The following is a 25,666-nucleotide window of genomic DNA, read 5'->3' as shown; positions in this document are numbered from 1 at the left end:
AACTAAAAAAAACTTCTTTGGTATTTAGAATTTAAGTTTAAAACATCCATTATAGTACTTCTGATTGATGAGATACACTCGACTAGTTGACTTCTACTGTAGTACAGGCAGAGCGGATAGGTACTTTACTTTAATTTTAACTTACAATTTATGAGGTAATTTAAATTTAAATATAATATCTATATGATAGGTACCTATTTGATATTTGTTTTAAATTCTGAAAAAAGCTTAATTAATTAATGTATATATTATACTATACAATTTTAGTATAGAAATTGTTATTAATTTTACTATTAAAAGCTAATGAAATATGTTCAAATATAATTTCATCGAGTGTACCTAGGAATTCTAGGTAGGCATTCTAATATTCTATCGCATGCATTTATAAGACATACCTATTTACATTTATAAAACTAACATTCTAATACTTGACGTTATAAAACATTACTTTCTCAAAAATGCCTAGATACCAATCATTTAAATCATGTTAACTATATGTTTCGGCGGTTAAACTCAAAGATCGATTTTTAGATGTCTGACAAGTTGTCAGTGACAACCTCATAGTATACGTTTATTGTGTGTCAGTGTCGCGATACTGTTTTGTTTCTATACATATCGTATACATAGTATTATACATAATTTATCTTTCCAAGTCATTTTATGTTTGGTACGGTACGCGCAAGGAATCACATCGAGGGATTTGGATTTCAAAAAAAATTGGTTGTTGTGATTATAGGTGACATTACCAGTAAATTAACACTTAAGAGGTTTTTCACATTAGAAAGCTTATATATTATATTTATAACTTGATGTTAGGGACTTACTTACTATATTATGAAGTTTTTACTAAAGAAGGTCTGTAAAATATAATGTTTTGAAGAAATCTAAATTGAACTTAAGTATGATTTTTAATTAATTATTTATTTATAAAAAACAGTTTTCCTAGTAAATTAACACTTTTTTTCAGCGAACACATGGTTTATTTTCCATTTACCAGCTATTTCAATAAGCTTTTTAATAATAATTATTTTATTTTATTTTAATATATTGCCGTTGTAATATAATAATAATATTAATAGATAAAACTTTAACATAAATCAAATAATTTTAAACATAACTAAATACAACTCGTTTAAAAGTAATAAAATAATGATTTAGTAAGATGGGTAAGTATAGTTTTACATATATTTTAATGTTTATTTTTATTTAAATTAAAAATAGTAATGTGTTAAAACTCCATAATAAATTAAATACTTTTAAATAACCTAATAACAGTGTTTAAGACTTCAATATACATAAAACAAATTCATCTTAAAAAAAATTTTAATAAATATAACAATATCTTACTAGAAAACCATAATAGGTAACATAATATATTAAGGAAATACTTATTATTACTTCATAAAAGCTTTTCATTTTTTTTTTGTTCCAATAATTCCTGTGGCTATCATTTAAAATGTCTAAACTACCTTACTATTCTATATAAGATATAACTTCACTATACAATCATTGTCTAATTGAATGCTTTGTTACAGCTGCACTGGCGTTTGAAATAACATCAGTATGCTTTTTTGCTATATATTTGTGTCTATTTAAAAATAATTTAAACCATTTATACCAGACCGATTATTCCTGAATGGATTTTTTATTTGCAAATCTCTTAACTTTGTATAGAGTCTTTCAATACAATATCAAATTAAAAAATGAAATATTAATAATCAACGTTATCCTGATAATATAAATAATTAAATAAATCCTAGTTTGAATAGATAGCTAGTGTTTTTAATGATTAAATGACTAATTTGGTTATCAAATTTTTTTCGTAAAATTAAACAATTTGATAAAAATATTGGTGATAATAAGTGGATCGAAATGGTTTTATTTACCATCAAACAGATATTAGTTATAGATATTGTTAGTAACATCACGATATTACCGTTGTACCAATGTTACAATTTTCTTAAATTGAAATTATTTTTTTGAAAAGTGAGTCCACGGGTTTTATTTATTGTAATAGACTGTAAATAGTTTGACACTTCTGTAGTGATGGCAAAAATATTTCTCATGAATATTAATATTAACACAAACTAATGAAGTTATAATATTTTTTTAAGCTCTTGGCATATGACATTGAATCTCTATCAAAATCTTTCCCAGTAGAAATTTCATCTAGTGAAGCAACCAAAGCATCATACTTTTCATAAACTACTAATAAAACTCTATCATGTGAAGTCCATCATATATTTGAAAATCTTTTAAGACGTCGTATTCGTTGCTTAGGATATTTTAATTCTTGATATTTTAAAAATACTGCAGCACGCTTTATTGCACGAATTCTACTATACTCGCTATTTCACCAAAAAATGATTTGGTATCAGTACAATAGTCACAAGTGTCTACTACGACCAAGTTTAATAAATTAGCTGAACACATAGCTCGGGGATTTTCATTTTGAATTTTTGTTCTTAAGCCTGAGTATTGACCTTGCATGGAGTGGGCTCCATCGTATGCCTGACCTATAAGCTCTTTTTTCCAGTTTATTTGGTATTTATCTGTTATATTGCAAAATACATTAAACATACCTAATCCGGTTGCTATAGCTAAAGCTATCAGTCTTTCTTGCACTTTACCTTCTTCGTCGACAAATCGAATAATAAATGTATACTGTTCTACATTTGAGATGTCAGTTATAGTGTCTATTATAACAGAAAATTGTCCCGATTTTTTTACATCTTGTAATATCTTTGAACGAACCATATCAGACATTATATTTAACAATACATTTTGGGATACGTTAGAATGTTAGATAAAAAAGTTATACGGTTATGAGTTCCTTTTGAATTAATCTGCCATTGAAATACATACACGATTCCGCATTTTTTTTAACTCGTTAAGTTAAGTTATTTTTAAAATAACCAAGTTAAGTTAAGTTAAAAGTTACTGGTATATTTTTAAATTTGCGCTTTTGAAAATAAAACTTTGGGAAAACATGATTTTTAATTTACTTTTTAGACATTATATTGTAACTTGGGCTTATGGTTAATATTGTTTCCTTATGATGATATATATAGATAAATTTCATAAGCATTAATTTGATACAAAAACTGGTTTTTTTCATATGACATCCACATTATTAAATACCAATTGTTAAAAGTCCATCAATTTAATTTTGCAGATAAAGTATTAGATATATGTCATTACTAACCACTGTGTGACGGGGAGTATAGGACCATTCCCTCGGGGGTTTTCAGCCATATGTCGCGAGGGCGGCTCCTTCACGTCTTTTTACGACGCGGTCACATCCCTCCGACGGGTCTCGTCAGGGCGCCCAGGCGCCAGACTGGCGGTCCCCCGCCGGCTGCTCTCGTTCGAGATAGATCGGTGGGTTTCGTATAACCGCGTCAGCGAGCGCTGGATTCGACCCAGTCAAATAGCTCCCCTTCTACTAAGGCGCTACTCCCGACAGCCCCCGCGAGGCCATCCACATATGTCGCAAACGCGCGGCCGGTGAGCGCGAGCACGCGAGGTACCCGCGCGCGTCGGCCGGACGCACGCCACAAAGCTCGACGGGCGCCGTGTTCGGGCGTAAGTAATGTCAGATTTTCAGCGGGGCTCTCCTCGTTGCCCCCCTGGATGAGATTGAAGGATCCATTATCCAGAGTACTCACAACGACTCTTTTCCCACTAGCATCGGTACCGGAACAGTTCTTACGCTGCCGCGGTGCGACCTTTTTTGAGTGGTACGGTTTTCTTTTGCCATGTGCCGTGTCCGTACCGAATGCTCGGGTTTCAGTTCTTGTCGGTGGGTGTCTCCCAGTCGGACTTCCATCTTGCACATATTCGCACACAAGAGACAAAAATGTGGAGCGAATGGTAAAACTCATGAAGGGTAAATCGACTTCAAGAATAAATGAAATAAAAAAACGACATAACAGAAGTGTGTCTCTAAATCTCAATATAAACTTTGATAATAATAAATGGAATGTTGAGAGTGAAAACAATAAACATACTTTTTATTCAATAACAAAATGTTTGGATGACATATGTTGTCCACTGATTTGCTCGGAGTGTAAAATATGTATTCATTCGTATCAATGGACATGTCCAGATTATCAAATTAAATCAATTATATGCAAACATATTCATGTTATAGCTATGGATACAACTTCCACGAATACATCAATTGTAGAATTAACACCTGAAACAGATTGTCAAACATCAAACATAGGCAAAGAAATGGAAGTACACATAAAAAGTATACAAAGAAGTGAGAGCTCACAGAACACTTCAATACTTCATGCCAGATTTAAGGACAAAGTAATAAATTTAAGTAACCTAATTCAAGGTGTTAATAATCCTGAACATCTTAAAGTTGCGATGCAAAAATTAGACGCCTTAACTGCATTTATTAATGTTGCATCAAATGAAAATGAAGTTATTCCATACAAAACGGACCAAAAAGAAACCGCTAATAAAAAAATCACACAACAAAAATCATTCTTCTCAACCAAAAATAAAAGGTTTAAGGCAACAAATACTATAACACGACCAATATCAGACAAAATTAGAGATCTAAACGATACGTTACTACATAAAAAATGTGTGGTTTTAAAAGAACAAGATAATTCATATTTTTAAATAACATTTCTTATATATTATTTGTGTTTATTATTATTATTATTAAATTATATTTTGCCATATTTTAAATTTATACATTGTGATTATTGTTTTTATTAATATTACTATTGACTAAAACTATTCTATATTATTAAAAAATGTTGTACCTACCATAGACTAAATGTACCAAATTGTATCAGTATAACTCAGTTAAAACTTAAAATATATTAAATTCGCAAATTGCAATATTAATAATTTTATTTAAGTTCAATAGGTATAATATCACATTATCAGTTATCACTGAGTTATCAGTTACTATAGTTATGCGGACGATACCATATTGCGCATGCGCACTATGAGCGGTGCATTCCTGTATTTAAGCGCTCCTCTTATTCGGGGACCCACGTCGAGGTCTTTTGTTGTGCCTATCAGGTCTGCCCTTCCTCAATGCGTTGATACGCCTGGAACACGGTTATTTGTTTTTCCCGTGAGTCCGCGCTCTGCGATTCGGTCCGCTCCGATTGCTTGCACCTTGTGCGCGGAGCTTTTTCGTAGCTGACGGTCGGGCAGTCGTATGTGTAAGCAGATCCTCTGCGATCCACGAGGACCTGCGCTTGGCAAGCTGCCCATCTCTGGGGTATACTGTTGGAGTAGCTGGTCTGCTGAAAACTGCCTAGCCAGTCCTCTTTTCCTTCATTGATGACCCTTCACCCGTCACCACCGGAAAGTCTCTGAGACCACCTCCAGGTGCTTCTTATTACCCCGGGAAGCTCGGTTTGGAGATGCACCCTCCACTGGCGTTGAGATCGGGACGGGGTCCTTAGGTGACCCGGGGGTGCGAAGACGCCTTCCGGCCATTCGTCATCTACCCAGTCCTGCGCCCAGGCAGAACATCGTCAGCCGCGGTCTCAATCCCGCGGCTCTTTTTCGCTTCGCTCGATTCTGCACATCATGAGTAAGCATTTCGTGAGGGCGCTCGAGGGTGTAGCCTTGTTCAGGCCTCCCCCCCCGCCTTCCTACCCATTTCAGACCTTTTGTGACTTAGCGTGCTCTAAACCACCGGGTTGCCACCCTGGAAGGTACAGGTGGCCCAGGGTACTCGGAGGTCCTTGGTCATTTAGCTAGCACCAAGCTTGACCTGCCCCGAGCCCTTGTGATTACAGTTCAGTTAACTCGAAGCTCTAGGGCTAGCTTCGTTAAGACCGTACCCCGCCTGCCCTTTTCCCGGACCAGATCGGTCGGCCAGTTTCTCAACGTGACCCGTCTTAGCGCGGTCGGTAGCAGGTGTGTACTTGTACTGGACAGTCAACCCGCCTGACTCGTCGTGACCCGGTTGGGCCGTTCTTGCCAGGCGGGTGGGCGTGCCAGTAAGTCTTCACGGGGTTACCTCGATGCCCTTTCAGCAACCTAGGTCAGACCGCTCCAGGGGCCCGCCAGCCCCTCCCTGACCGGCGGGCGATTCACCCGTGAGGGCGCGGGAACACCGGCCCAGTGTAACCGGCGGTCCCCCGAACCTGTCCTCGCTCTGCCGCCTTCAGAGTTCTGGTGGCCTCGTGTTGTTTGTAACGCTCGGTTTCCGCCCAGCAACGGAGGATCCGAACCCGCCGTCGCCGTCGTCACCGCAGTTTCTTTTGCCGTTCTTACGGCGACGGCGGGTCTTAGCCCCCGTTCCTTCGCTTCTGCCTAACGTTACTAAGATGTTACCTGCCCGTAGTTCAGGTATGTGGTTCCTGGCTCCGCCCACACGTCGGTGGTTTCAGTCTTACGGTAGCAAATTGTGCTTGTTTTGACGACAAACTAGGTTTGCCGGCCCCGACGGGCTGGTGCGTTCAAGGTTTTGCCGCTGGCGGCGCCGTGCTTTCGAAGTTGGTTCCGGAGCACAGCGTCGGAGTCCTCCCTCCAAAGCAGGGTCATTTGCGTACGTTTTGACTGAATCCAGATCACCGCTTCCCTGCGGCCGGGTCGCTGGTACGCCTTCCCATCCACTCGGTTTGATCTCTCCCGCCAGGGACGCATCTTTGCACATAGCTAATGCGAACCATCTATCGGTCAAGGTACTCATGAGGGACGTTCGGAGAAGTAATCACCCGACGCGTCGCCTTAAGCATATAGGAGCTAGCGACGGCCTTCTGTGATTCTCATCTCACGTACTTCAAGCGAGACATTCGTCAGAGACGCCGTGATTGGATCTCGTGTCACCGGTTGATTCACATAATCAACCGTAAGTGGGACGGCGGCTCGGTGTTAGCAAACTTTTCTAAGTCAGTATCCATCCGCCGGCGACCTGTCACCCCCGCGACGCCCAGCGAAACTCACAGCCCTCACCTGCTTGGATGTGGTTTCGCTAGATATTAGATATATGTCAGTTACGTTTACGCTACATAATAACGTATAATATTAATATTCTACATTTCTACTGCACTGAGATAAAATTAGTTCCAATATTTTCCCAAATCCTAACATTTATAGGTGAAATGAATTTAGTCAGTGACATACTTCCATATTGACACCATTGAGTTCTTTTTTAAAAATGATCGGTTCATGTATACAGTTAACTACAGTGTTTGGAAGGAATGAGTTCCAAAAGGAACGGATTCCTGGAACGAATTCAATTTTATAAAAAAAGAACGAGGAAATAAACTAGTTCTTTTTTCAAGGAAAAATAACAAAATTGTTCGTTCCTTTCTAGTTCCAATAATTTACACAGATAATTGTGTAAATAATCGAAATTAAGATTATTTTTTAATGTGTATAATGTATATTGCTAATTAGTGATCGTTATCGAGTATCGACGTCAAAACAATCGGCATACGTTAGCCAACAATTTAATTTTGAAGAAAATCTCAAAATAGAATTATAAAATATGTACCTACCTATACTTGTAGTTATATATTATAATTAAAAATTGAAGAAGTATGAATATGGACAAAAACATAAGTGATTAAATAAGAATTTGTAGACGGTAGTAGTATTAAAAAGAGAGTTCAGAAGGCTTATCCCCTGATCCCCTGATCCTTGCTGATCCTTGCTCGTCCTCGTCATCACCGCCGCCCGATCGCGACGTATATTTTACCCCACCCCGTCCATACTCATCCCCGGCCATTGCTCGTCCTCGTCATGCCGCCGCCGCCTGATCCGTCACGTGACGGACGTAATGTACAGCGCATGCGTACAACACAGAGTCTCTTATCTAACGGTCGTATGAATTATTGTACACACCATATTATTGTGTATATTATCGTGCATATTATTGTAAACTTTTTTTCATAAAATAAATATTGAAAAAAAGATTGGCGAGATTCGAACCCTCGACCTCCAAGCACTGAAGCTTTAACCCACTAGGTCACAGACCTGATATACTAATCTTTTGATTCTTAATGTATATAGCTGTATGAATATTATTATTGTCCCCATCACCACCTCCGCCGCCGCCGCCGATTACACCCTTACTACCTGCCGCATACGTGCGTGACTTATAATTGCCCCACCGCTCTGAAATATGGTTTTAATAAAATATAACGCTGTAATATTATTTGAAATAATATCTGTAATATTATTTAAAATATAATCTTTTACAATTTATACACATACTCTTATTATTATTATTATTATTTTAGTTCCAAAATAATATTTATCGACATATGTTCACATTTCCTAGTATGTTAGCAGCTATAAGGTCTTTTCAAGCGCTGGATTTAAATCTATTGTAATCATAAATGGTATACATCTCCTATTGTCAGCGGAACGACCTGTTTCGACCGGTCTGTTGTCAACACGCACAGGCGAATTCCTGGAAATTGTACTGATAAACGATGGTTCCTAAAATAATTGGTAATAACTAGTGATGTACACATTTATCATAGTAAATACCCGATTAATATTTTGGTAACCCGCGGCTTGAAATGCTACCCTCACCAAAAATGCCGAGATTTCTGGACACTCGCTCCGTTGTCCGCCAAGACATAGTCAGTCTGTTTCAGACACTGTCTGAAAGACAGACACCCATACCTTTACGTTTACTTTGCCTTTGCTGTCTCCGTGTTTTCACAGTCCTTACTCAACAGTTTTTACAATTTTTTCAAGTGTTTAATTTTTTCAGTGTTTAAACACTATATTATTTTTCATCTCGTATTTATTTCAAACATTTTAAACATGTTTAAATGCGAACAGTGTCCGTCAGTTTTCACCGCAAAACGTAATTTAGTCGCACATCAAAATAAGCATGCAGGTGTACGTTTTCCGTGCACTGCTTGCCCATTAACATTCACATACAAAACCGGGCTCAACAAACATACGAATGTTCTATGTATCTATGTATTAATAATATAAAGTTTTATTTCTATCTTATACAATATTAATTTATATTATTTTTCCTAAGGTATCGTAAACGTTCCGGCTCATTTGAGACCAATGCCCGCTGTGCCGAACACCGCTCAACTAGCTCCAGCTCAACAGGTCCAGATTGCGCCGCAAATATTTGTACCTGATGTCCCGGCCGGTGGCTCCAACATGTTAACCGAAGACGAAATATGTATGAACGCAATGGATGAATTTGAGGATACAGGTTAGTTTTATTTATAAGAATTAGATTTTTAAAAGACCCGCTGATTTTAACGGATCATTTTTAAAAAGATATACCGACAAGTATTATTGCTCGACCAATTAGATTTTTGAAAATAATTGTCGTTAAATAGATTTTTAAAATTCAACAAATTATCGTACAACACTTAATCAATTAATTAGATTTATAATAAATTTTAAATATAAATTCTATTTTTTTTTTTTTTTTATTTTAAACTTATCAAAAGGTCTGTGAAACGATCAATGGTATAATAGTTAAAGTATTCCGGCATTATATCGATCAATTCACACGTCGCATCCTATGGGGTAATAGTTGGAGTATTCCGGCATTGCACCGGTTGTCAGATCGTTTGGTAGATTTAATTTTTTCATCGCGTGATTTTATTATATGTCAACATTTGTTATAACTTCGTAGTTATATCAGTAGATTTTTTAAGATTCATGAGGATAATTAGATTTTTAATAGATTAGTCAATTTATTATTTTCATTAGATATTAATATTAGGTTTATTTTATTTTAAAGATTCTTACACCGTTACCGTCAACGGGAAACGCGTTTCTACGGCCAACACGGTGTCAGCTGCTAACGCTAAAAAGACTAAGTTGAATCTCGTTAAGGCTCCCGGGTTCGTAGAAATTTTGTCGTCTGCGAGCTGTACAATCGTGTGGTACTATGCAAAAAATATCGGGAATACAACGATTTATTCAGACTTTCTTCGACCCCTCATGCCTGAACTAATAAATTTATTAAAGACCTCCGTACAAAAACACGCAATAAAATTTAACCTTAAACTCGAGGCGACATACAACCGGCCCAACGTCCCCAATTCGTCGGAGAACCGGGCCTTTAAAACAGTGGCGACAGAAATTTTCCCTGACAGCGATTTTAGAACTATTGTAGAGAGGGCGTACATGAAGTTGGTTCAGGAGAAAGACGATTACATCGGGAGGGGTAGTGGATTCGTCCTAGATTCGATAGACGGACTACTAGTAGGGGTGTATAAATATATGCCGATGGGTGGATCGTCATATATTCAGCTGCCGGAGTATATAGATAGAAAACGGGGAACCATCAACCCCCAAAACTCGGACCAACAGTGTTTCAAGTGGGCAATTTTAGCGAGACATGTTACGGGGCCGTCAGCATTTCGTGTGGAGGGAGATAAATATAGTCAGCATGAGGGCAAGTACAATTTTGATGGTATAGCGTTCCCGACACCACAATCGGACATCAATAAATTTGAAAAAAATAATAACGTCTCGATAAATGTATACGGCCTCAACAAAAAGTTCCAGGCGCCCCGTAAGTACGCAACGTACGAAGTGTATCCGCTGCGTGTGGCCGACGAAGAAAAAAAGGAACACTTCGACCTGTTGTTGGTAACGGACGGCGACAACTCGCACTATGTGTACATTTCAAATTTTTCCCGGCTCATATACGTGCGCAGAAAACGAGACACAATGGGAGTGTCATTTTTTGTAAAAGGTGCTTCACCAGCTTTGACAAGCAAAATTTCAAATACAAGTTGAGCGGACAGGAGGCCCTGGACCAACATAAATTGATTTGTGGGGCGCATAAACCCATTTTACCCGAGATGCCGAAGGAGGGTGATTGTGTTGAGTTCAGGGCGTGGAAAAAAACGGTCAGGCACCCGTTTGTTATATACGCAGATTTTGAGTCATTGCTGGTGAAGACGGAAGAGAAGAGGGGGGAGAGTACCACAGTTATACAGAAACACGAAGCTATGAGCTACGGGTTTTTGGTGAAGGCGAGCGATGACGTACCGGCGGAATTATTGGCAGAGTACGAGATACCGGCGGGGCCGGTAATCTACAGAGGCAGCGAAGACAGGACGGACGTGGCGAAACATTTTGTGGAGACGATAGTTGAGGTGGCCCTGGAAATCGAAAATTTGATGAAGACGAATACCCCCATAATCATAAGCGAGGACGAAGAAAAAACACATCAAGAGTGTATAGAGTGCAACTTATGCAAATGCATATTAGTCGGGGGCGATAAGGTTAGGGATCATGATCATTTAACGGGCAAATTTATGCAGACCTTGTGCTCTAGGTGTAACTTAGAGTTGCAACAGCCTAAATTTGTCCCTGTCTTTTTTCATAATCTCACAAACTACGACTCGCACTTCATAATCACCGAACTTGGGTATGATACTCAAACTATCAACGTTATACCGAACAGTGAAGAGAAATTTATATCTTTCTCGAAATATATAAGTAGTACCTTCACTGTTCGGTTTATCGACACGTTCAGGTTAATGGCGTCGAGTCTGTCGTCCCTGGCTGAAAATTTAGTTACACTCGAACATGAGAACTTCCGTGAGACAGCCAAACATTTTGTCGCCGGAGATATGCCGCTCGTGACTCGTAAGGGGGTGTACCCGTACGAGTACACGGATAGTTGGGAGCGGCTGGAGGAGACGAGGTTACCGAGGAAGAGAGAATTTTATAGTACATTGACAAAGACCGGGATTAAGGAGAAGGAGTTTGAACACGCGAAGGAGGTCTGGAACCACTTCGGCTGTACGACGTTGGGGAAGTACAGCGATCTATATCTTAAAATCGACGTGTTGTTGTTGGCGGACGTTTTTGAAAACTTCCGCGACGTGTGCATGAGGGCGTATAACCTGGACGCCGCCCATTATTTCACCACCCCAGGCTTAAGTTTTGATGCGATGCTTAAGTTCACGGGGCAAAAGCTCCAGTTATTGCATGATTACGACTAGGGGTCGTGGTTATACACGGTTATTAGAGTACACGTGTACACGTAACCCGGGTACACGTACTAAAAATAAATTAAGATCCGTGTTTTTTATACACGGATATTTTTTACCGATACACGTGTATTTAATACCCGTTGGCCATTACCCGTGTAATTAATACCCGTTACACGTGTATTTAATACCCGTTACTCATGCATTTATTACCATGAAGTAGACACTGGACACCACTGTAATTTTATTAATTCATTTAATAAATATACATACAATTATTTCAAAATCTTATATCTTCATTATTTAGACTTTAGAGATTGATACTTAAATAGTTATGAGTTTTAAATGTTATAATGTGTTATATTATGGCTTAGGTAGTAAATACAAATTAATTAATCTATTAAATTATTCTCAATCGTTAATCGTTATATGTAATAACTTATAGTATTATACGATTATTTTAAACTGGTTTTAAAGAAAAAAACCCAAAGTTATCTTATCGACAACTTTACGGCCTCGATAGCTTGTTACAATATTTTGTCAATTTTAAGATTGTTTCATAATTTATACAGTGTCTGTGTGTATGACGTGACGTTTCATATTCACTGTTGTACGTAATTTCATTATTTTAGTTTGAAAGATGAGTAATCGGTCAAAAAGTTGGGTGTGGCAATATGGTAAACGGCAAGGTGATAGGGCTTTTTGCGATTTATGTGATGATAATTCAAATAAAGAGTTTAGTTGTGCTGGTGGGTCAACAGGATCGTTCGGAAGACATTTAAAAGTAATACATAATGTCGGAAGAACTACTCAAAATCAAAGGTATGTATTTGGAACATGAATTATTTTGAATAGAAAGTTGGTAGTTTTAAGAAAATAGTAAATACTAAATACTTATAATAATTATTTATTAAAATAATGATCCTATACCTAATATAAAATACATATTTTGATTCCAATCCCCTCCTATTTTGTATCTTCAATATTGTATCCCCTACAGAGTACAGACCACTTAACATCAAGTTAGACCTATATATAGATATCATTATTGTTTAGATCAACGATATGGTAATTTTAAATAAATATATGCATTTTTCGATCCATGACTCATAATCCATTTTATAGCTCGTAAGGTTACGCTTTCATTTCATACGTGTCGTTCATATTATATTTCTTAAATATTTTTTTTATTTTTTCTCATACATTTTTGGTGGATATACAACGAATGCTAAAATTGATTAAAAAAATTAACTAACAAGTTTATTTAATATAATATCCATGTTAAATTTATAATAATTATAAAAATATTATTAAATTTAGTAGGTAATTTAATAATTAAGATAATCGTATTATATACAGCAATAGCTATCACCTATTTTATATAATATGTTTTGCATTTTTTCATAAGTATTTACTATTTTTAAGTTATTTGGTGTCTTTTTTATTCGGTTTGCTTTTGGGCGAGGGATCTTAAACCATTGTAATGTGTTTGGCTGAACCTTTTTCTTTAATTCAAAGTTTAATTATTATTGTAATTAAATTATATTTCTTAGTGATGATAATGATCTTGAAGTAGAGGAGTCTAATACGATTATGACACATGGTTCATCATCATCATCTTCAAATAATTTAAATACCGATTGTTCTTCATCTTCAGAATTTCGTGAACCACCCCTCAGAAAACGACGTAGAACGTTTATGAATAAGAACCTTGAGCATAATAACATTTGTAGTTCTGAGAGAACAGAACAAATCCACCAAGCGTTAGCTAAAATGATTGCGATCAACCAAATGCCATTATCATTTTGTTCAAGTTCTGGGTTTCAACAGTTTATGGCTATCGTCGAACCAAATTATTTAATATGTAAAGAAGGAGCTATAAAACGAAGACTCAAAGCATTTAAATCGTCGGTTGAAGAACAAATAAAAAAAGAATTAAGAAATGCCAAGAGTGTAAGTTGTACATCTGACTGTTGGTCATCAATATCTCTAGAATCGTATATAACAGTTACTGCACATTTTATTGATGACCAGTGGTGCCCAAAATCTTACACTCTGACAACTCACCAATTGGAGGACCGCCATACAGCTCTCAATCCAAGTAATCAGTTGGAAACTACTTTTAGTAAATGGGAAATCGAACAAAAAGTTATGGCAGTAGTTACTGATAACGCAAAAAATGTTTTGAATGCTGTCAATTTACTTACTAATATTACAGAAAAAAATGACCTTACATGTTCCGCGCATACTTTACAACTTGCGATTAACAATGGTTTGAAATATGATAAAATAGAACAATTAATTCAATTAAGTAATAAAATCGTTGGTCATTTTAAACATTCAAATGTGGCCACTCAATGTTTAAAGACTAAGCAAGAACAACTTGGTTTACCAACGGAATGTTTAATTCAAAGTTGTAAAACCAGATGGAACTCCGTATTCATGATGTTGGATCGACTTTATGAAAATAGGTGCCCAGTATCAAATGTCTTTGCTGATCGCACAGTTACTACAGCAGCAATGGCACAAAAGTTCGAAGTAACCGAGAACCAATGGGCAGCTATAGAAACTATAGTTAAATTACTTAAGCCTCTACAAGTAATTACAACTGTATTTTGTGGTGAAAAGTATTGTTCAATTTTAATGGTCAGGCCTCTCCTTAACATTGTTATAGAAAAGCATTTACAGCCTCAGATAAATGACGATGAAATTGCTCAAAATTTCAAATACATTGTAATACAAGAATTAAAAGACCGTTTCAAGTTAAACTGGAATCCTTCTAGTGTTGTGTCTGCTCGACAAATTGCATCTTTTCTCGACCCAAGATACAAAGATTTAGAACACGAGGCAGCAGATGCAAGAGAAGAAATTCGAACCCGAGTCAAGAGTTTGTTAGATGATATAAGTGAACATAATGACGATATGCAAATTCAAACATCTGAGACAAAAAATAGCTTCGGGGGACTTGCGTTTCTATACGGTGATAAGGGCAACTGTAATACAGATGATTCTACAGTTCAATTTCAAAATTACTTGGCAGAACCACAATTACGGTTTGATTTTGATGCATTGGAATGGTGGAAGACGCGTGCAACGAAGTATCCATTAATGGTTGTTTTAGCTGTTAAGTATTTAGGGATACCAGCAACGTCAGTAAGTTCCGAACGGTGTTTCTCGACTGCTGGAAACATTGTGACGGCTAAGAGAAGTTGTTTGGCGCCCGAAACGGTAAATATGTTGGTTTTCCTTTATCAAAACAAACAATTATTGTAAGGAGATCAAGGGTGATTTGTTGTTGGTTTATTATTTATTTATTATTCATAACATTTTAGGAATAAATACTTACCAATATACCTCTATACATTATTAATATTATTGATATTATTGTTGCTACTATTTATTTATTTGTTTATACGATTTTGTTAGTTATTTTAATTTTTATCTATCACATTTTCTAAAAGTTTTGGATTTATTTATTTAGTCATTATTATGGCCTATATTTCGTGTTAACCAAAATATTACGTAATATTTTAACACAACATTAATTTATTAATTTATAATTTTTTTTTTCAAAAGAAATTCAAATTAGTAAAGTATATAACATATAAATATTCTATTATTTTTCAATATCAACTATCAATTTCTTAGATATATTTATTTACTCATGTTGAAATATACAATGAATATTAGTATTCGATTGTTGTAAGCACATTGTGCACATATCTTAAACCGTCAAACTGTGTACTGTACTACAGTCATTGAAGCAGTTCAGTTGTATGTTACATTTATATTAAAGTACCTATTTACATAATCATAGAGTCTTATTATTTATCTACATTAATTACCTAAATTATTATTTTACTCACACTTCAATTAACTATTATGAGCTATTAAAAAAAAAAAAAAAAATAGAGAAATCACGATTGTTTCAACACAGACACGTGAAGAATAAAATATACGGGTAATTTCGGGTATGTAGGTACACGGATAATGTCGGGTATATAGGTACACGGGTAATGTCGGGTACACGGGTGTATGTACGTGTATTTTAATTACACGGGCCTTAATCCCGTTTCAGTTAAGAACACGTGTACCCGTGTAGTTCATTACACGTGTAATGGCGAGCACTAATTACGACATGTTGTTGATGTTCGAAAATGGTCAGTATATTATTTTTTTAAAATTAATATATAATAATCTTATATATTTGTTATAGGTATACGTGGAGGATTGGTGCAGGCGAGCAAGCGATATGCGAAGGCGAACAATGTAAAGACCCCGGGGTATGACGAAACGAAGGAGAAATCGTGGATAATATATCAGGACTGTGAGTATATTTTTTTCAAAACGTGTTAATTTTTTTTTTTTTTTTACTTAATAATATTTTTTAAATTTTATAGGTAACAACTTGTACGGGTGGGCAATGTCCCAGTACATGCCGTACGGTGGGTTCAACTGGGTTCAACCTACGTTAAACGGATTGGATGATTTGGATGACACCTCCCCCATAGGACGAGTGTATGAGGTGGACGTTTCGTACCCAAGACACTTGCATAACGGACATAACGACCTGCCTTTCCAACCACAAAACAGCGTGCCTCGAGGCTCGAAGGTTAGGAAGTTGATGGCGACATTTGAGAAAAAGGAGAATTACATCATACATTATAGGAACCTACAGCAGGCCATTAAGAATGGTTTGATAGTTGAAAAAGTAAATATTTGTATTTTATATGGTTTTAAACAGATTTTTAACATTTCTCTTATTTTTTATAGGTGCACAGAGTTATTCAGTTTAACCAGTCAGATTGGCTGGCTAAATATATTAAGTTAAACACAGAGATGAGGAAGAAGGCTAAGAACGATTTTGAGAAAGACTTTTTTAAGCTGATGAACAATGCTGTATTTGGTATGTTACTTTATACTATTTACTATACTATTTACCAACATTTTAATTTTCTAGGGAAGACTATGCAATCGAAGAGGAAAGAGATGAAGATGGAGTTGGTGTCATGCGAAAAGAGGTTACAGAAGTTAATAAATAAGAGCACATTCAAGTATTGTACTAATTACAATGAGGACCTGAACGCGGTCGCACTGGAGAACAAAATTATTAAATTTGATAAACCTATATATATTGGTAAATATACTTTTTTAAATTATATTTTTATCATTTATTATCACATTTATTTTTTACAGGATTCGCTGTGCTGGACATATCCAAGACGAAAATGTATGAGTACCATTATGATGTCATGCAGAGGCACTATGGAGACAAAATTAAATTAATGTACACTGACACAGGTAAATATACTAAAACTATACTCATGTGTATAATATATTAATTTAACATTATTTTTCTAGATTCTTTGATATATTATATTGAAACCCAAGATTTGTATGTAGACTTGGCTGCTAATTATAATCTGCTGGACCGGATGGACACTGCTAACTTGCCCACTGACCATCCGTGTTATGTGGCAAGCAGAAAGAAGGAGTCGGGGACTCTTTTCCGATGAGGTGGATGGTAATGTTATTACAGAGTTTGTTGCGTTGAGGGCCAAGTCATACGCGTTTAATGTATATGCTGGTCCAGAGGATGAGGTTGTAAATGACATAGTAGGAGGAGGAGGAGGAGAAAAAATTAAGGCGAAGGGTATCAGAGCTCATGTGGTTAAAAACCACATGACTCTTGAGGACCATAAAAAGTGTTTGTTTGGGGAAGAAGGATTAGAGGCGTACAAGGAGAATGTATCGATCAGGTCGTTTAACCACCAACTGGTTACGTTAAAAACAAAGAAGTTAACGTACAACAATTATGACGATAAGAGAGTGGTGTTAGATGACAAAATACACACACTAGCCCATGGGCATTATAGTATAGAGTAAGTTATTACAAAATATATATTTAAATTATTGTAATGATTTTACTTTTATATTTTATAGGGAAGATGAACCCGAGGATGAATGGTCTGAACTCGACTATGAGGTAGATGACATAGGGCGACGATGGAGTAAACTGGATAAAGAGTTTATGAGGGAGCTTCTTTGTTACACAACTAAATAGTTTTACTTATTTTTTTTGTTATATAGTTTTATTGTTTTGTTATATATTGATTATTGTAAATAACTTGTAAATATTATTCTATTAATTGTTATATAATGTAAATACTTGATAATAGATTATTGTGTAATTTGTAAATATTTTTATAAAATATTAGATTAGTGTATAAATTTGTAGTATTAACACCTTTATAATGTATACTTTGTATGTAAATGTATAATTTTTATTTTTATATTGTATAATTTGTAAATACTATGTAAATATACCGTATCAGTATGCTTTTGTTAGATATATAAGTTAGTTTAAAATGTTTTTTCTTGTAATATTTTTTTATTTTACCACCTTTATAATGTATACTTTGTAAATATCCATGTAAATGTATAATTTTCATTTTGTATAATTTGTAAATACTCTATACCGTATCAGTATGCTTTTGCTAGATATGTAAGATAGTTTACAATGTTTTCTTGTAATATTTTTTTCCTGTATAAATGTTTATAACCATGTTTTTTCTGTTTCAGGTAGATGGAAGCCAATATATTTAATTAGCCTTGTAAATGTTAACATATATATAAATGTATGTATATATGTTAGTATATAAATTAAAAAAACAATGTTAAAATATAATTATGTTTATTAAATAAAATGTATACATTCACAATTTTTTAAGAATTATTTATAAACCATTTCCTTATAGCAAATACTTTATAGAATGTACATTGTTTTGGATTAAATTCCATATGAAAAATACAACAAGGTAGAGTTTCATCGTCACATAATTGGTCCAAACGTGGGCATCCAAGGTCTTCGATGTTGATTAGTGCGACTTGAGGTATAAATTCTGTAAGCAGCTGTTTTTTCTGCTCACCTTTGACGTAAATGCATGAGAACTTTAAAGAGTTTAATATTCTACTTAGTTCTTCATACTCAACATCACCATATTCTATAGTAAGTTTATGATAGTTATGTTCCAACCACTTATTACTTTTTCGACTCTTGTTGTCCTGCTTAGATTTAGAATTTTTAAAAATCCAGTGTTGGTTCGCCCATGTTTCAGTGTCGACTATAGATAATTCTTTAATAAAATATTTATTGCCTGCTCCAAGAACGCATTGCATGTCTGCGATGGCCGACGACATAATTTCAGGTTTATATAACACTGACATAGGACTACCAAACACGTTGGTGTATACAACTCGACTGAAATTATATATACCGTATGACTCTAACCAACTATTTTATTTTGTGTAAAATCAAGTTTTCGTAATATTTTTGCCTTCCAGGATTAACAAACGTGAATTTAATTCTGAAATATATGTTCAGTGATTCGGCAATGAATTTTCATCAAATATTCCGGTTATACGATTTATTTCAGCTTTTAATTGGGCCACGTCTTGCCCCCGGATAGCGATCGCTGTACTGTTGTTCAATCGAGGTTTATTCGATATTTTAGTTAAAGGATCGATAATTGGTTTTAATGTCTGTGTCATTAATTGTTGAACATTATCTGATCCGGTTTTTAATGCGATATATTTACGTTTAATACTTTCCTTAGCTTTAACTAGCTCATCTAACACAGTAGTTGCTTCCGTCATGACTACGTTTTAAATGATAATATTTATTAGTTGCTTCATCTTATATAACTACAAAAGTATCAAACCCAAAACGATAACGTCCGTTATCACGCTCACTATCTTTACAAATAACAACAAATGTAAACCTCTCACGGTTCCAACATGTTACACAGAAATGTTTAAATTGTGTATATGACATGTCCCCAGAACAGTGCTCTTGATATACATGTTTCAAATTGGTCTCATCTTGTTTGAACAATACTATTAAATTCGCGTTGTCACGTATCAACTGTTTTGGTACTTTTGAATAACTCTGGGCCAGATAAAAAATATCTATTTTATTGTGGCGACCTCGAGAAAAATAATCTCTTATTACGTTTTGGTGTTCACCAATAACATCGTCCAAGATAAAAATTGAATTTGGTAAAACTTTCTCTGGTGGAATAATCATTATCGAAAAAGGTAAAAATGTTCATACCGTCTATTCCATCAATAATACGTTTTAATAATTTATATTTAGGTTGTTCCAGCGTCTTGGAGTATATGTAAACGTTTTCAAATCGTAACCCGTTTTCATCGACTAGTAGAAAATATATCAGATTGGTCTTACCACACCCCGAGCTGCCAAGTACCAACGACCTTATCGTATTTGGGAAAAGCTCTCCATGTCTCTGTTGAATTGTCTCGGGAGAATCAATATTATAAATTCGAAGTTTTTTCTCTTGTTCGATAAAGCGCATTTTTTTAAAAAAATTTTCACTATAAATATAGGTGCTATGTTAGCGATAGCGTAACACGATGTCTCACGTTCGTAAGCGAAACAACAATAAAAGCTCCGGTCTTATTAACTCTGTTATAAATCATTTACCCGTGGAATTACATTTACCTGGTTATAGGTAAGTCGCTACAATATATTATGACTAATAAATCCGTTTTAAATTTTATGAATAATTGTTTTTAGATTTGCCGGTCCCGGAACCAAATTGAAACAAAGATTAGCACGAGGAGAACGTGGTATAAACACACTTGACGAGTTGGCCAGAGCGCACGATATCGCATACGAAGAAAGTAATTTGCTAACTGATGGACATAGAGCAGACGAAGTATTAGAAAATCAGGCTTGGGAAGTGTTTAAATCTAAAAACACAGGTATCAAAGAAAAAGCGGCGTCTTGGCTAGTCACTACAGCCATGAAAGTCAAACGTAAGCTTGGAGCTGGTTGCGGATTTAAACAAATGGTTTTGGCTGCTAAAAATTCCATCAAAAATAAAATGAACGAAAATAATATAACAAAATTAGTAAGAACATGTCTGTCAGCTGCGAAAAAAATTAAAAAGAATAAAAATAAGAAAACTAAAACACCAAGAATTATACCAATACCGAAAAAAGGTGGTGTTCTACCTTTAATTCCTATTTTTGCTGGTTTATCAGCATTAGGCGCGCTTACCGGTGGAGTAGGTAATATAGTAAAAGTCGTGAAAGAATTAAATTCTGGAAAAAGCATTCCTATTCATTTAGGCAAAGGATTATATCTTACTCCTCACAAGGGTAGTTCTTATAAAATCGTAAAAGGTAAAGGTTTATACCTAGCACCACACAAGGGCGGCTCGGTTAAAAAATCAAGGTCAAAAAACTAATTTCTACGTTACCCGATAGAGCGTTGTACGATTATGAGATTATAAAATACGCTGACATGTCGAAAATTCCTCATTTCATCGGTGTATTTGCTAGAGACAAGTTACCTCGACGAGCAAAACATCAAGAGTCAGCTGTAGTTAATTTAGACATCGAAAACGGTACAGGTACTGAGGTACTCATTGGGTAGCGTATAAGAAAATCGGAAAAAAAGTTAAATATTATGATAGTTATGGAAATTTAACGCCACCGCTAGAATTACAGAAATATTTCAACGGTTGCAATATTGAATATAACTACGAGAGACATTAGAAATATAACACGACAAACTGTGGTCATCTGTGCTTAAAATTTTTATCATGTACACTATAACGTTAACCGGTAACTCTAGCGAATTGTCATGTGACTTTTTTCCACCGATAGAAGTCAGTAAAAATGCAAAAATCTGTCTGTTAGGTTTAAAAACGAATAATTCTATTCCTAACGTAAACGAAAAGTGTAATAAAATATGCTTCACATACAGTAATGATAACAATATGAATAGCGACAGCTATGTAATACCTACCGGCTCTTATGAGTTGAATGAAATTGAAGCAGCTATAAAACGTGTATTGCATAATACAGATACTTTATTCGAGTTGAGAGCAGATAATAATACACTAAAATGTACAATGTTTTGTAGTGAAACTGTAGATTTTCGTATGACTAATAGTATAGGACAGTTGTTGGGGTTCAAAAATCGTGAATATGCTGCTTATGTCAAACACGAATCAGATACGTTGGTCAATATTACCAAAACAAACTGTATATATATCGATTCAAATCTAGTTATGGGTTCATTCGTCAACGGTAAGCAGTGCCATACAATCCACGAGTTCTATCCGAATGTTCCTCCAGGCTATAAAATAATAGAGGTACCAACACATTTGGTTTTTTACTCACTTAATTCTACATCTATAACACACGCAAGTATAATTTTAAAAAATCAGGACGACGAGTTGATCGATCTACGGGGCGAACCGGTATCAATACGATTATTAATTCAAGACTCGTGATGGGGCTTCAATTTTACAATATAAATAAGGCTGTATATGAAAAACCCGTTAGTCGTGTTAAAAACACTAGGTAAACAAGGTAACAACTCCGAAGAAGAAAAAATATTCGAGACGAAAACAGACTAAACATAGTCTAACACCTGATAATTTGGCTTTTCTACGCTCGATTAACGTCATTTAATATGGACGACACATATTTAGACGTCACGGCTGGTTACATCGACGATTGTAAAATAACACAAATTGATTATCATTCTTTTTTACCGTATTCAACATCAGCTCTTTCTAATAATGATGAGGTGCGTATTGCTTTACATAACACAGAGTCTTATACTTTACCGTGCGAGAGTTATATTTACATCGAGGGAACAATAACAGTTTTTTTTTATTTTACATAAATTATTTATTTTACATAAATTATTAGAAAAGTCTACGTTTTACTTTACGCAACGGTGTTTGGGGCTCAGCACTAGTTGATCGAGATGTCCGTGGTGTCTTGAATTGAGACGATGCATGGTTTAGATTGAAAAAATCAGGCCCATCATTTTCGTCGAACGACAGTTGTTGGCTACAGTTATCATCGGGTGACGTTGGACCATCAAAATGATCTATCGGCTGGAAAAATAAATATAAAATCATTAAATTGTTTTTACTAAAAATTATTTAATAAATTACCTTAGATAAATCATAATCCTCATCCGTCAGATTAAATCCATTACTTCTAATGGAGTCTTCGTACGATTTGTAGTTACCAGCGTTGACAGGTGAATAGCTTGGTATCATTAATGACGGGCTTCTAAAATTCTTGTCATATGGCTAAAATAATATAAAAAGTATTAAATATTTTATATAATATGTAATAATAAATTTCTGAATTACCTCCGGGGTGTTTGGTGTCACCAGACGATTCATATAAAGTTCGGTTAATTGTGTAGGTGCAAACATTTTGATTTGGTTGAGGAATTGGTTTTCACTGGTTTGCTTAACTTATTGGTTGTTAATGAAAATTTGCATTTCTCGTACATTATTAGGCGGTGAATCCACTTGAAGAATTTTCCCGATCAAATTCTCGGAATATTCGTTCATTTGTTTTATAATTTTGGGTTTGATGAAAATATCTTTTTCCCGTATACTCGCAGCAATACTCCATTCCAAGTTCTGAAGCTGAATTAGATCTGAACGGTTCAAAAGAACTCTACACCCGTCCTCAGTTTTAGATTCTATTACTAAAACATTTACTCCTACATACACTATACTCGATAATTTGAAAAAATCTGTCTCGAGAAATGTATTTCGTTTATATGATGTAGGTATCTCTAATATAAATGATAGCACGTTACCCATAAGCGAGAATATGCGTCTTAGAAAATCTGTTGACAACTTTACGTAACGTGAAGAAGTCAATATATGGATGACTGTTTGGAAATCATCAGTCGGATCTAGTCCAACAAGTAAAAATTTTCGAGTGGTAAAGTCCAATGTGTAGGATGTAGAATCTATTAGGGTAGCCGGAGTTGACGGTGGAACGTACGTAAACGGCTTCTTTTTGTAGATGGCAGCGTTGTCAGCGATTGAACCAGCCATCATATTATTGATTATAGAACTTATAAAAAATATAAATAAACACTGGAAATTTATTAAGACTTGTAAAAATAAAAACACTAAAAAGAAATAAAAATGTACGTGTAGTATAGCATAAGACTCTGAACACACTGAATGAATGTCCGCTCTTGCAGGGTCAAGCGTCTGACGATTTGAGTCATTATTCAGTGGGGGGAAACATTATTAGGTAGGAGTAAATTCCTCAGTCACATCAGCTGAGAAATTCACAACACCTGCCGTAAAAGGTGCAGGTGGACAAGGTTTAAAATATACAAAGGGGGTATACATGTATAGTTCCAACCCTTGTTGAAGAATGTTAACAATAGATAGGGTATGTCTAACACATGTCTCGCTATAGAACGTTATGGCGACAGAAATTTAAGGTTAAAAATATACAAAGGGGTGAAGTCTCGACCCTTGTTGAAGAATGATACAATAGATAGGGTATGTCGGGACACACACGTCGTTGCCTGTATAAAATATACAAAGGGTTGTAGTCTCGACCCTTGTTGAAGAATGATACAATAGATAGGGTATGTCGGGACACACACGTCGTTGCCTGTATAAAATATACAAAGGGTTGTAGTCTCGACTCTTGTTGAAGAATAGTTAGGGTATGTCGGAACACACAAGACGTTTTATTCCTGAAGATTGTAATTGTATAAGTATATTATTCTTAAATGTGTTTATTTTTTGAAAAATTTATATAATATATGCGCATGCGCGGAAATATGTGATCAGTGACGGGGATAATAATAATATTCATACAGCCATATACGATAAGAATCAAATCATTAGTATATCAGGTCTGTGGCCTAGTGGGTTAAAGCGTCAGTGCTATAGCTCGGGGGTTAAGTTGTCCAGAAATCTCGGCATTTTTGGTGAGGGTAGCATTTCAAGCCGCGGGTTACCAAAATATTAATCGGGTATTTACTATGATAAATGTGTACATCACTAGTTATTACCAATTATTTTAGGAACCATTTATGATTACAATAGATTTAAATCCAGCGCTTGAAAAGACCTTATAGCTGCTAACATACTAGGAAATGTGAACATATGTCGATAAATATTATTTTGGAACTAAAATAATAATAATAAGAGTATGTGTATAAATTGTAAAAGATTATATTTTAAATAATATTACAGATATTATTTCAAATAATATTACAGCGTTATATTTTATTAAAACCATATTTCAGAGCGGTGGGGCAATTATAAGTCACGCACGTATGCGGCAGGTAGTAAGGGTGTAATCGGCGGCGGCGGCGGAGGTGGTGATGGGGACAATAATAATATTCATACAGCTATATACATTAAGAATCAAAAGATTAGTATATCAGGTCTGTGACCTAGTGGGTTAAAGCTTCAGTGCTTGGAGGTCGAGGGTTCGAATCTCGCCAATCTTTTTTTCAATATTTATTTTATGAAAAAAAGTTTACAATAATATGCACGATAATATACACAATAATATGGTGTGTACAATAATTCATACGACTGTTAGATAAGAGACTCTGTGTTGTACGCATGCGCTGTACATTACGTCCGTCACGTGACGGATCAGGCGGCGGCGGCATGACGAGGACGAGCAATGGCCGGGGATGAGTATGGACGGGGTGGGGTAAAATATACGTCACGCAAGTGCGCGATCGGGCGGCGGTGATGACGAGGACGAGCAATGACGAGCAAGGATCAGCAAGGATCAGCGGGCGAGCAAGGATCAGCAAGGATCAGGGTATCAGGGGATAAGCCGTCTGAACTCTCTTTTTAATACTACTGACGGTGTACTGAAATGGAGGTGTTCAA

The 25,666-nt window shown here is 35.5% G+C and overlaps 3 protein-coding genes and 2 pseudogenes across 3 annotated transcripts; 3 read left to right on the top strand and 2 right to left on the bottom strand.

Annotated features, from left to right (window-relative positions):
* Positions 1-1,949: 1,949 nt before the first annotated feature.
* LOC132948195 (zinc finger MYM-type protein 1-like) lies at positions 1,950-2,757 on the bottom strand (annotated as a pseudogene).
* A 6,012-nt stretch (positions 2,758-8,769) lies between these two features.
* LOC132948189 (uncharacterized) lies at positions 8,770-11,945 on the top strand (annotated as a pseudogene).
* A 2,631-nt stretch (positions 11,946-14,576) lies between these two features.
* On the top strand, positions 14,577-15,314 carry LOC132934569 (E3 SUMO-protein ligase ZBED1-like). Its single transcript, XM_061000924.1, has one exon. It carries the CDS (start codon positions 14,577-14,579, stop codon positions 15,204-15,206), a length of 630 nt encoding a protein of 209 aa, XP_060856907.1. The 3' UTR covers positions 15,207-15,314.
* A 1,042-nt stretch (positions 15,315-16,356) lies between these two features.
* Positions 16,357-17,997, top strand: LOC132948180 (uncharacterized). The gene is given in 7 exon segments (XM_061018544.1): positions 16,357-16,644; positions 16,707-16,839; positions 16,894-17,070; positions 17,130-17,234; positions 17,295-17,425; positions 17,427-17,815; positions 17,877-17,997. Coding segments are annotated over 7 exon segments (1,344 nt in total).
* A 5,248-nt stretch (positions 17,998-23,245) lies between these two features.
* LOC132933881 (uncharacterized) lies at positions 23,246-23,842 on the bottom strand. Its single transcript, XM_061000153.1, has one exon. The coding sequence runs from the start codon at positions 23,840-23,842 to the stop codon at positions 23,246-23,248; it is 597 nt and encodes a 198-aa protein (XP_060856136.1).
* Positions 23,843-25,666: the final 1,824 nt, after the last annotated feature.

This window comes from Metopolophium dirhodum, chromosome 1 (assembly GCF_019925205.1).
Source record: "Metopolophium dirhodum isolate CAU chromosome 1, ASM1992520v1, whole genome shotgun sequence".
NCBI lineage: Eukaryota > Metazoa > Arthropoda > Insecta > Hemiptera > Aphididae > Metopolophium > Metopolophium dirhodum.
This window is presented reverse-complemented; position numbering and strand designations above follow the sequence as displayed.

Bases quoted from the DNA above. Each gene is read 5' to 3' on its own strand.
- LOC132934569 (XM_061000924.1), top strand. From the start codon at position 14,577: ATGGTCAGGCCTCTCCTTAACATTGTTATAGAAAAGCATTTACAGCCT.
- LOC132933881 (XM_061000153.1), bottom strand. From the start codon at position 23,842: ATGGCTGGTTCAATCGCTGACAACGCTGCCATCTACAAAAAGAAGCCG.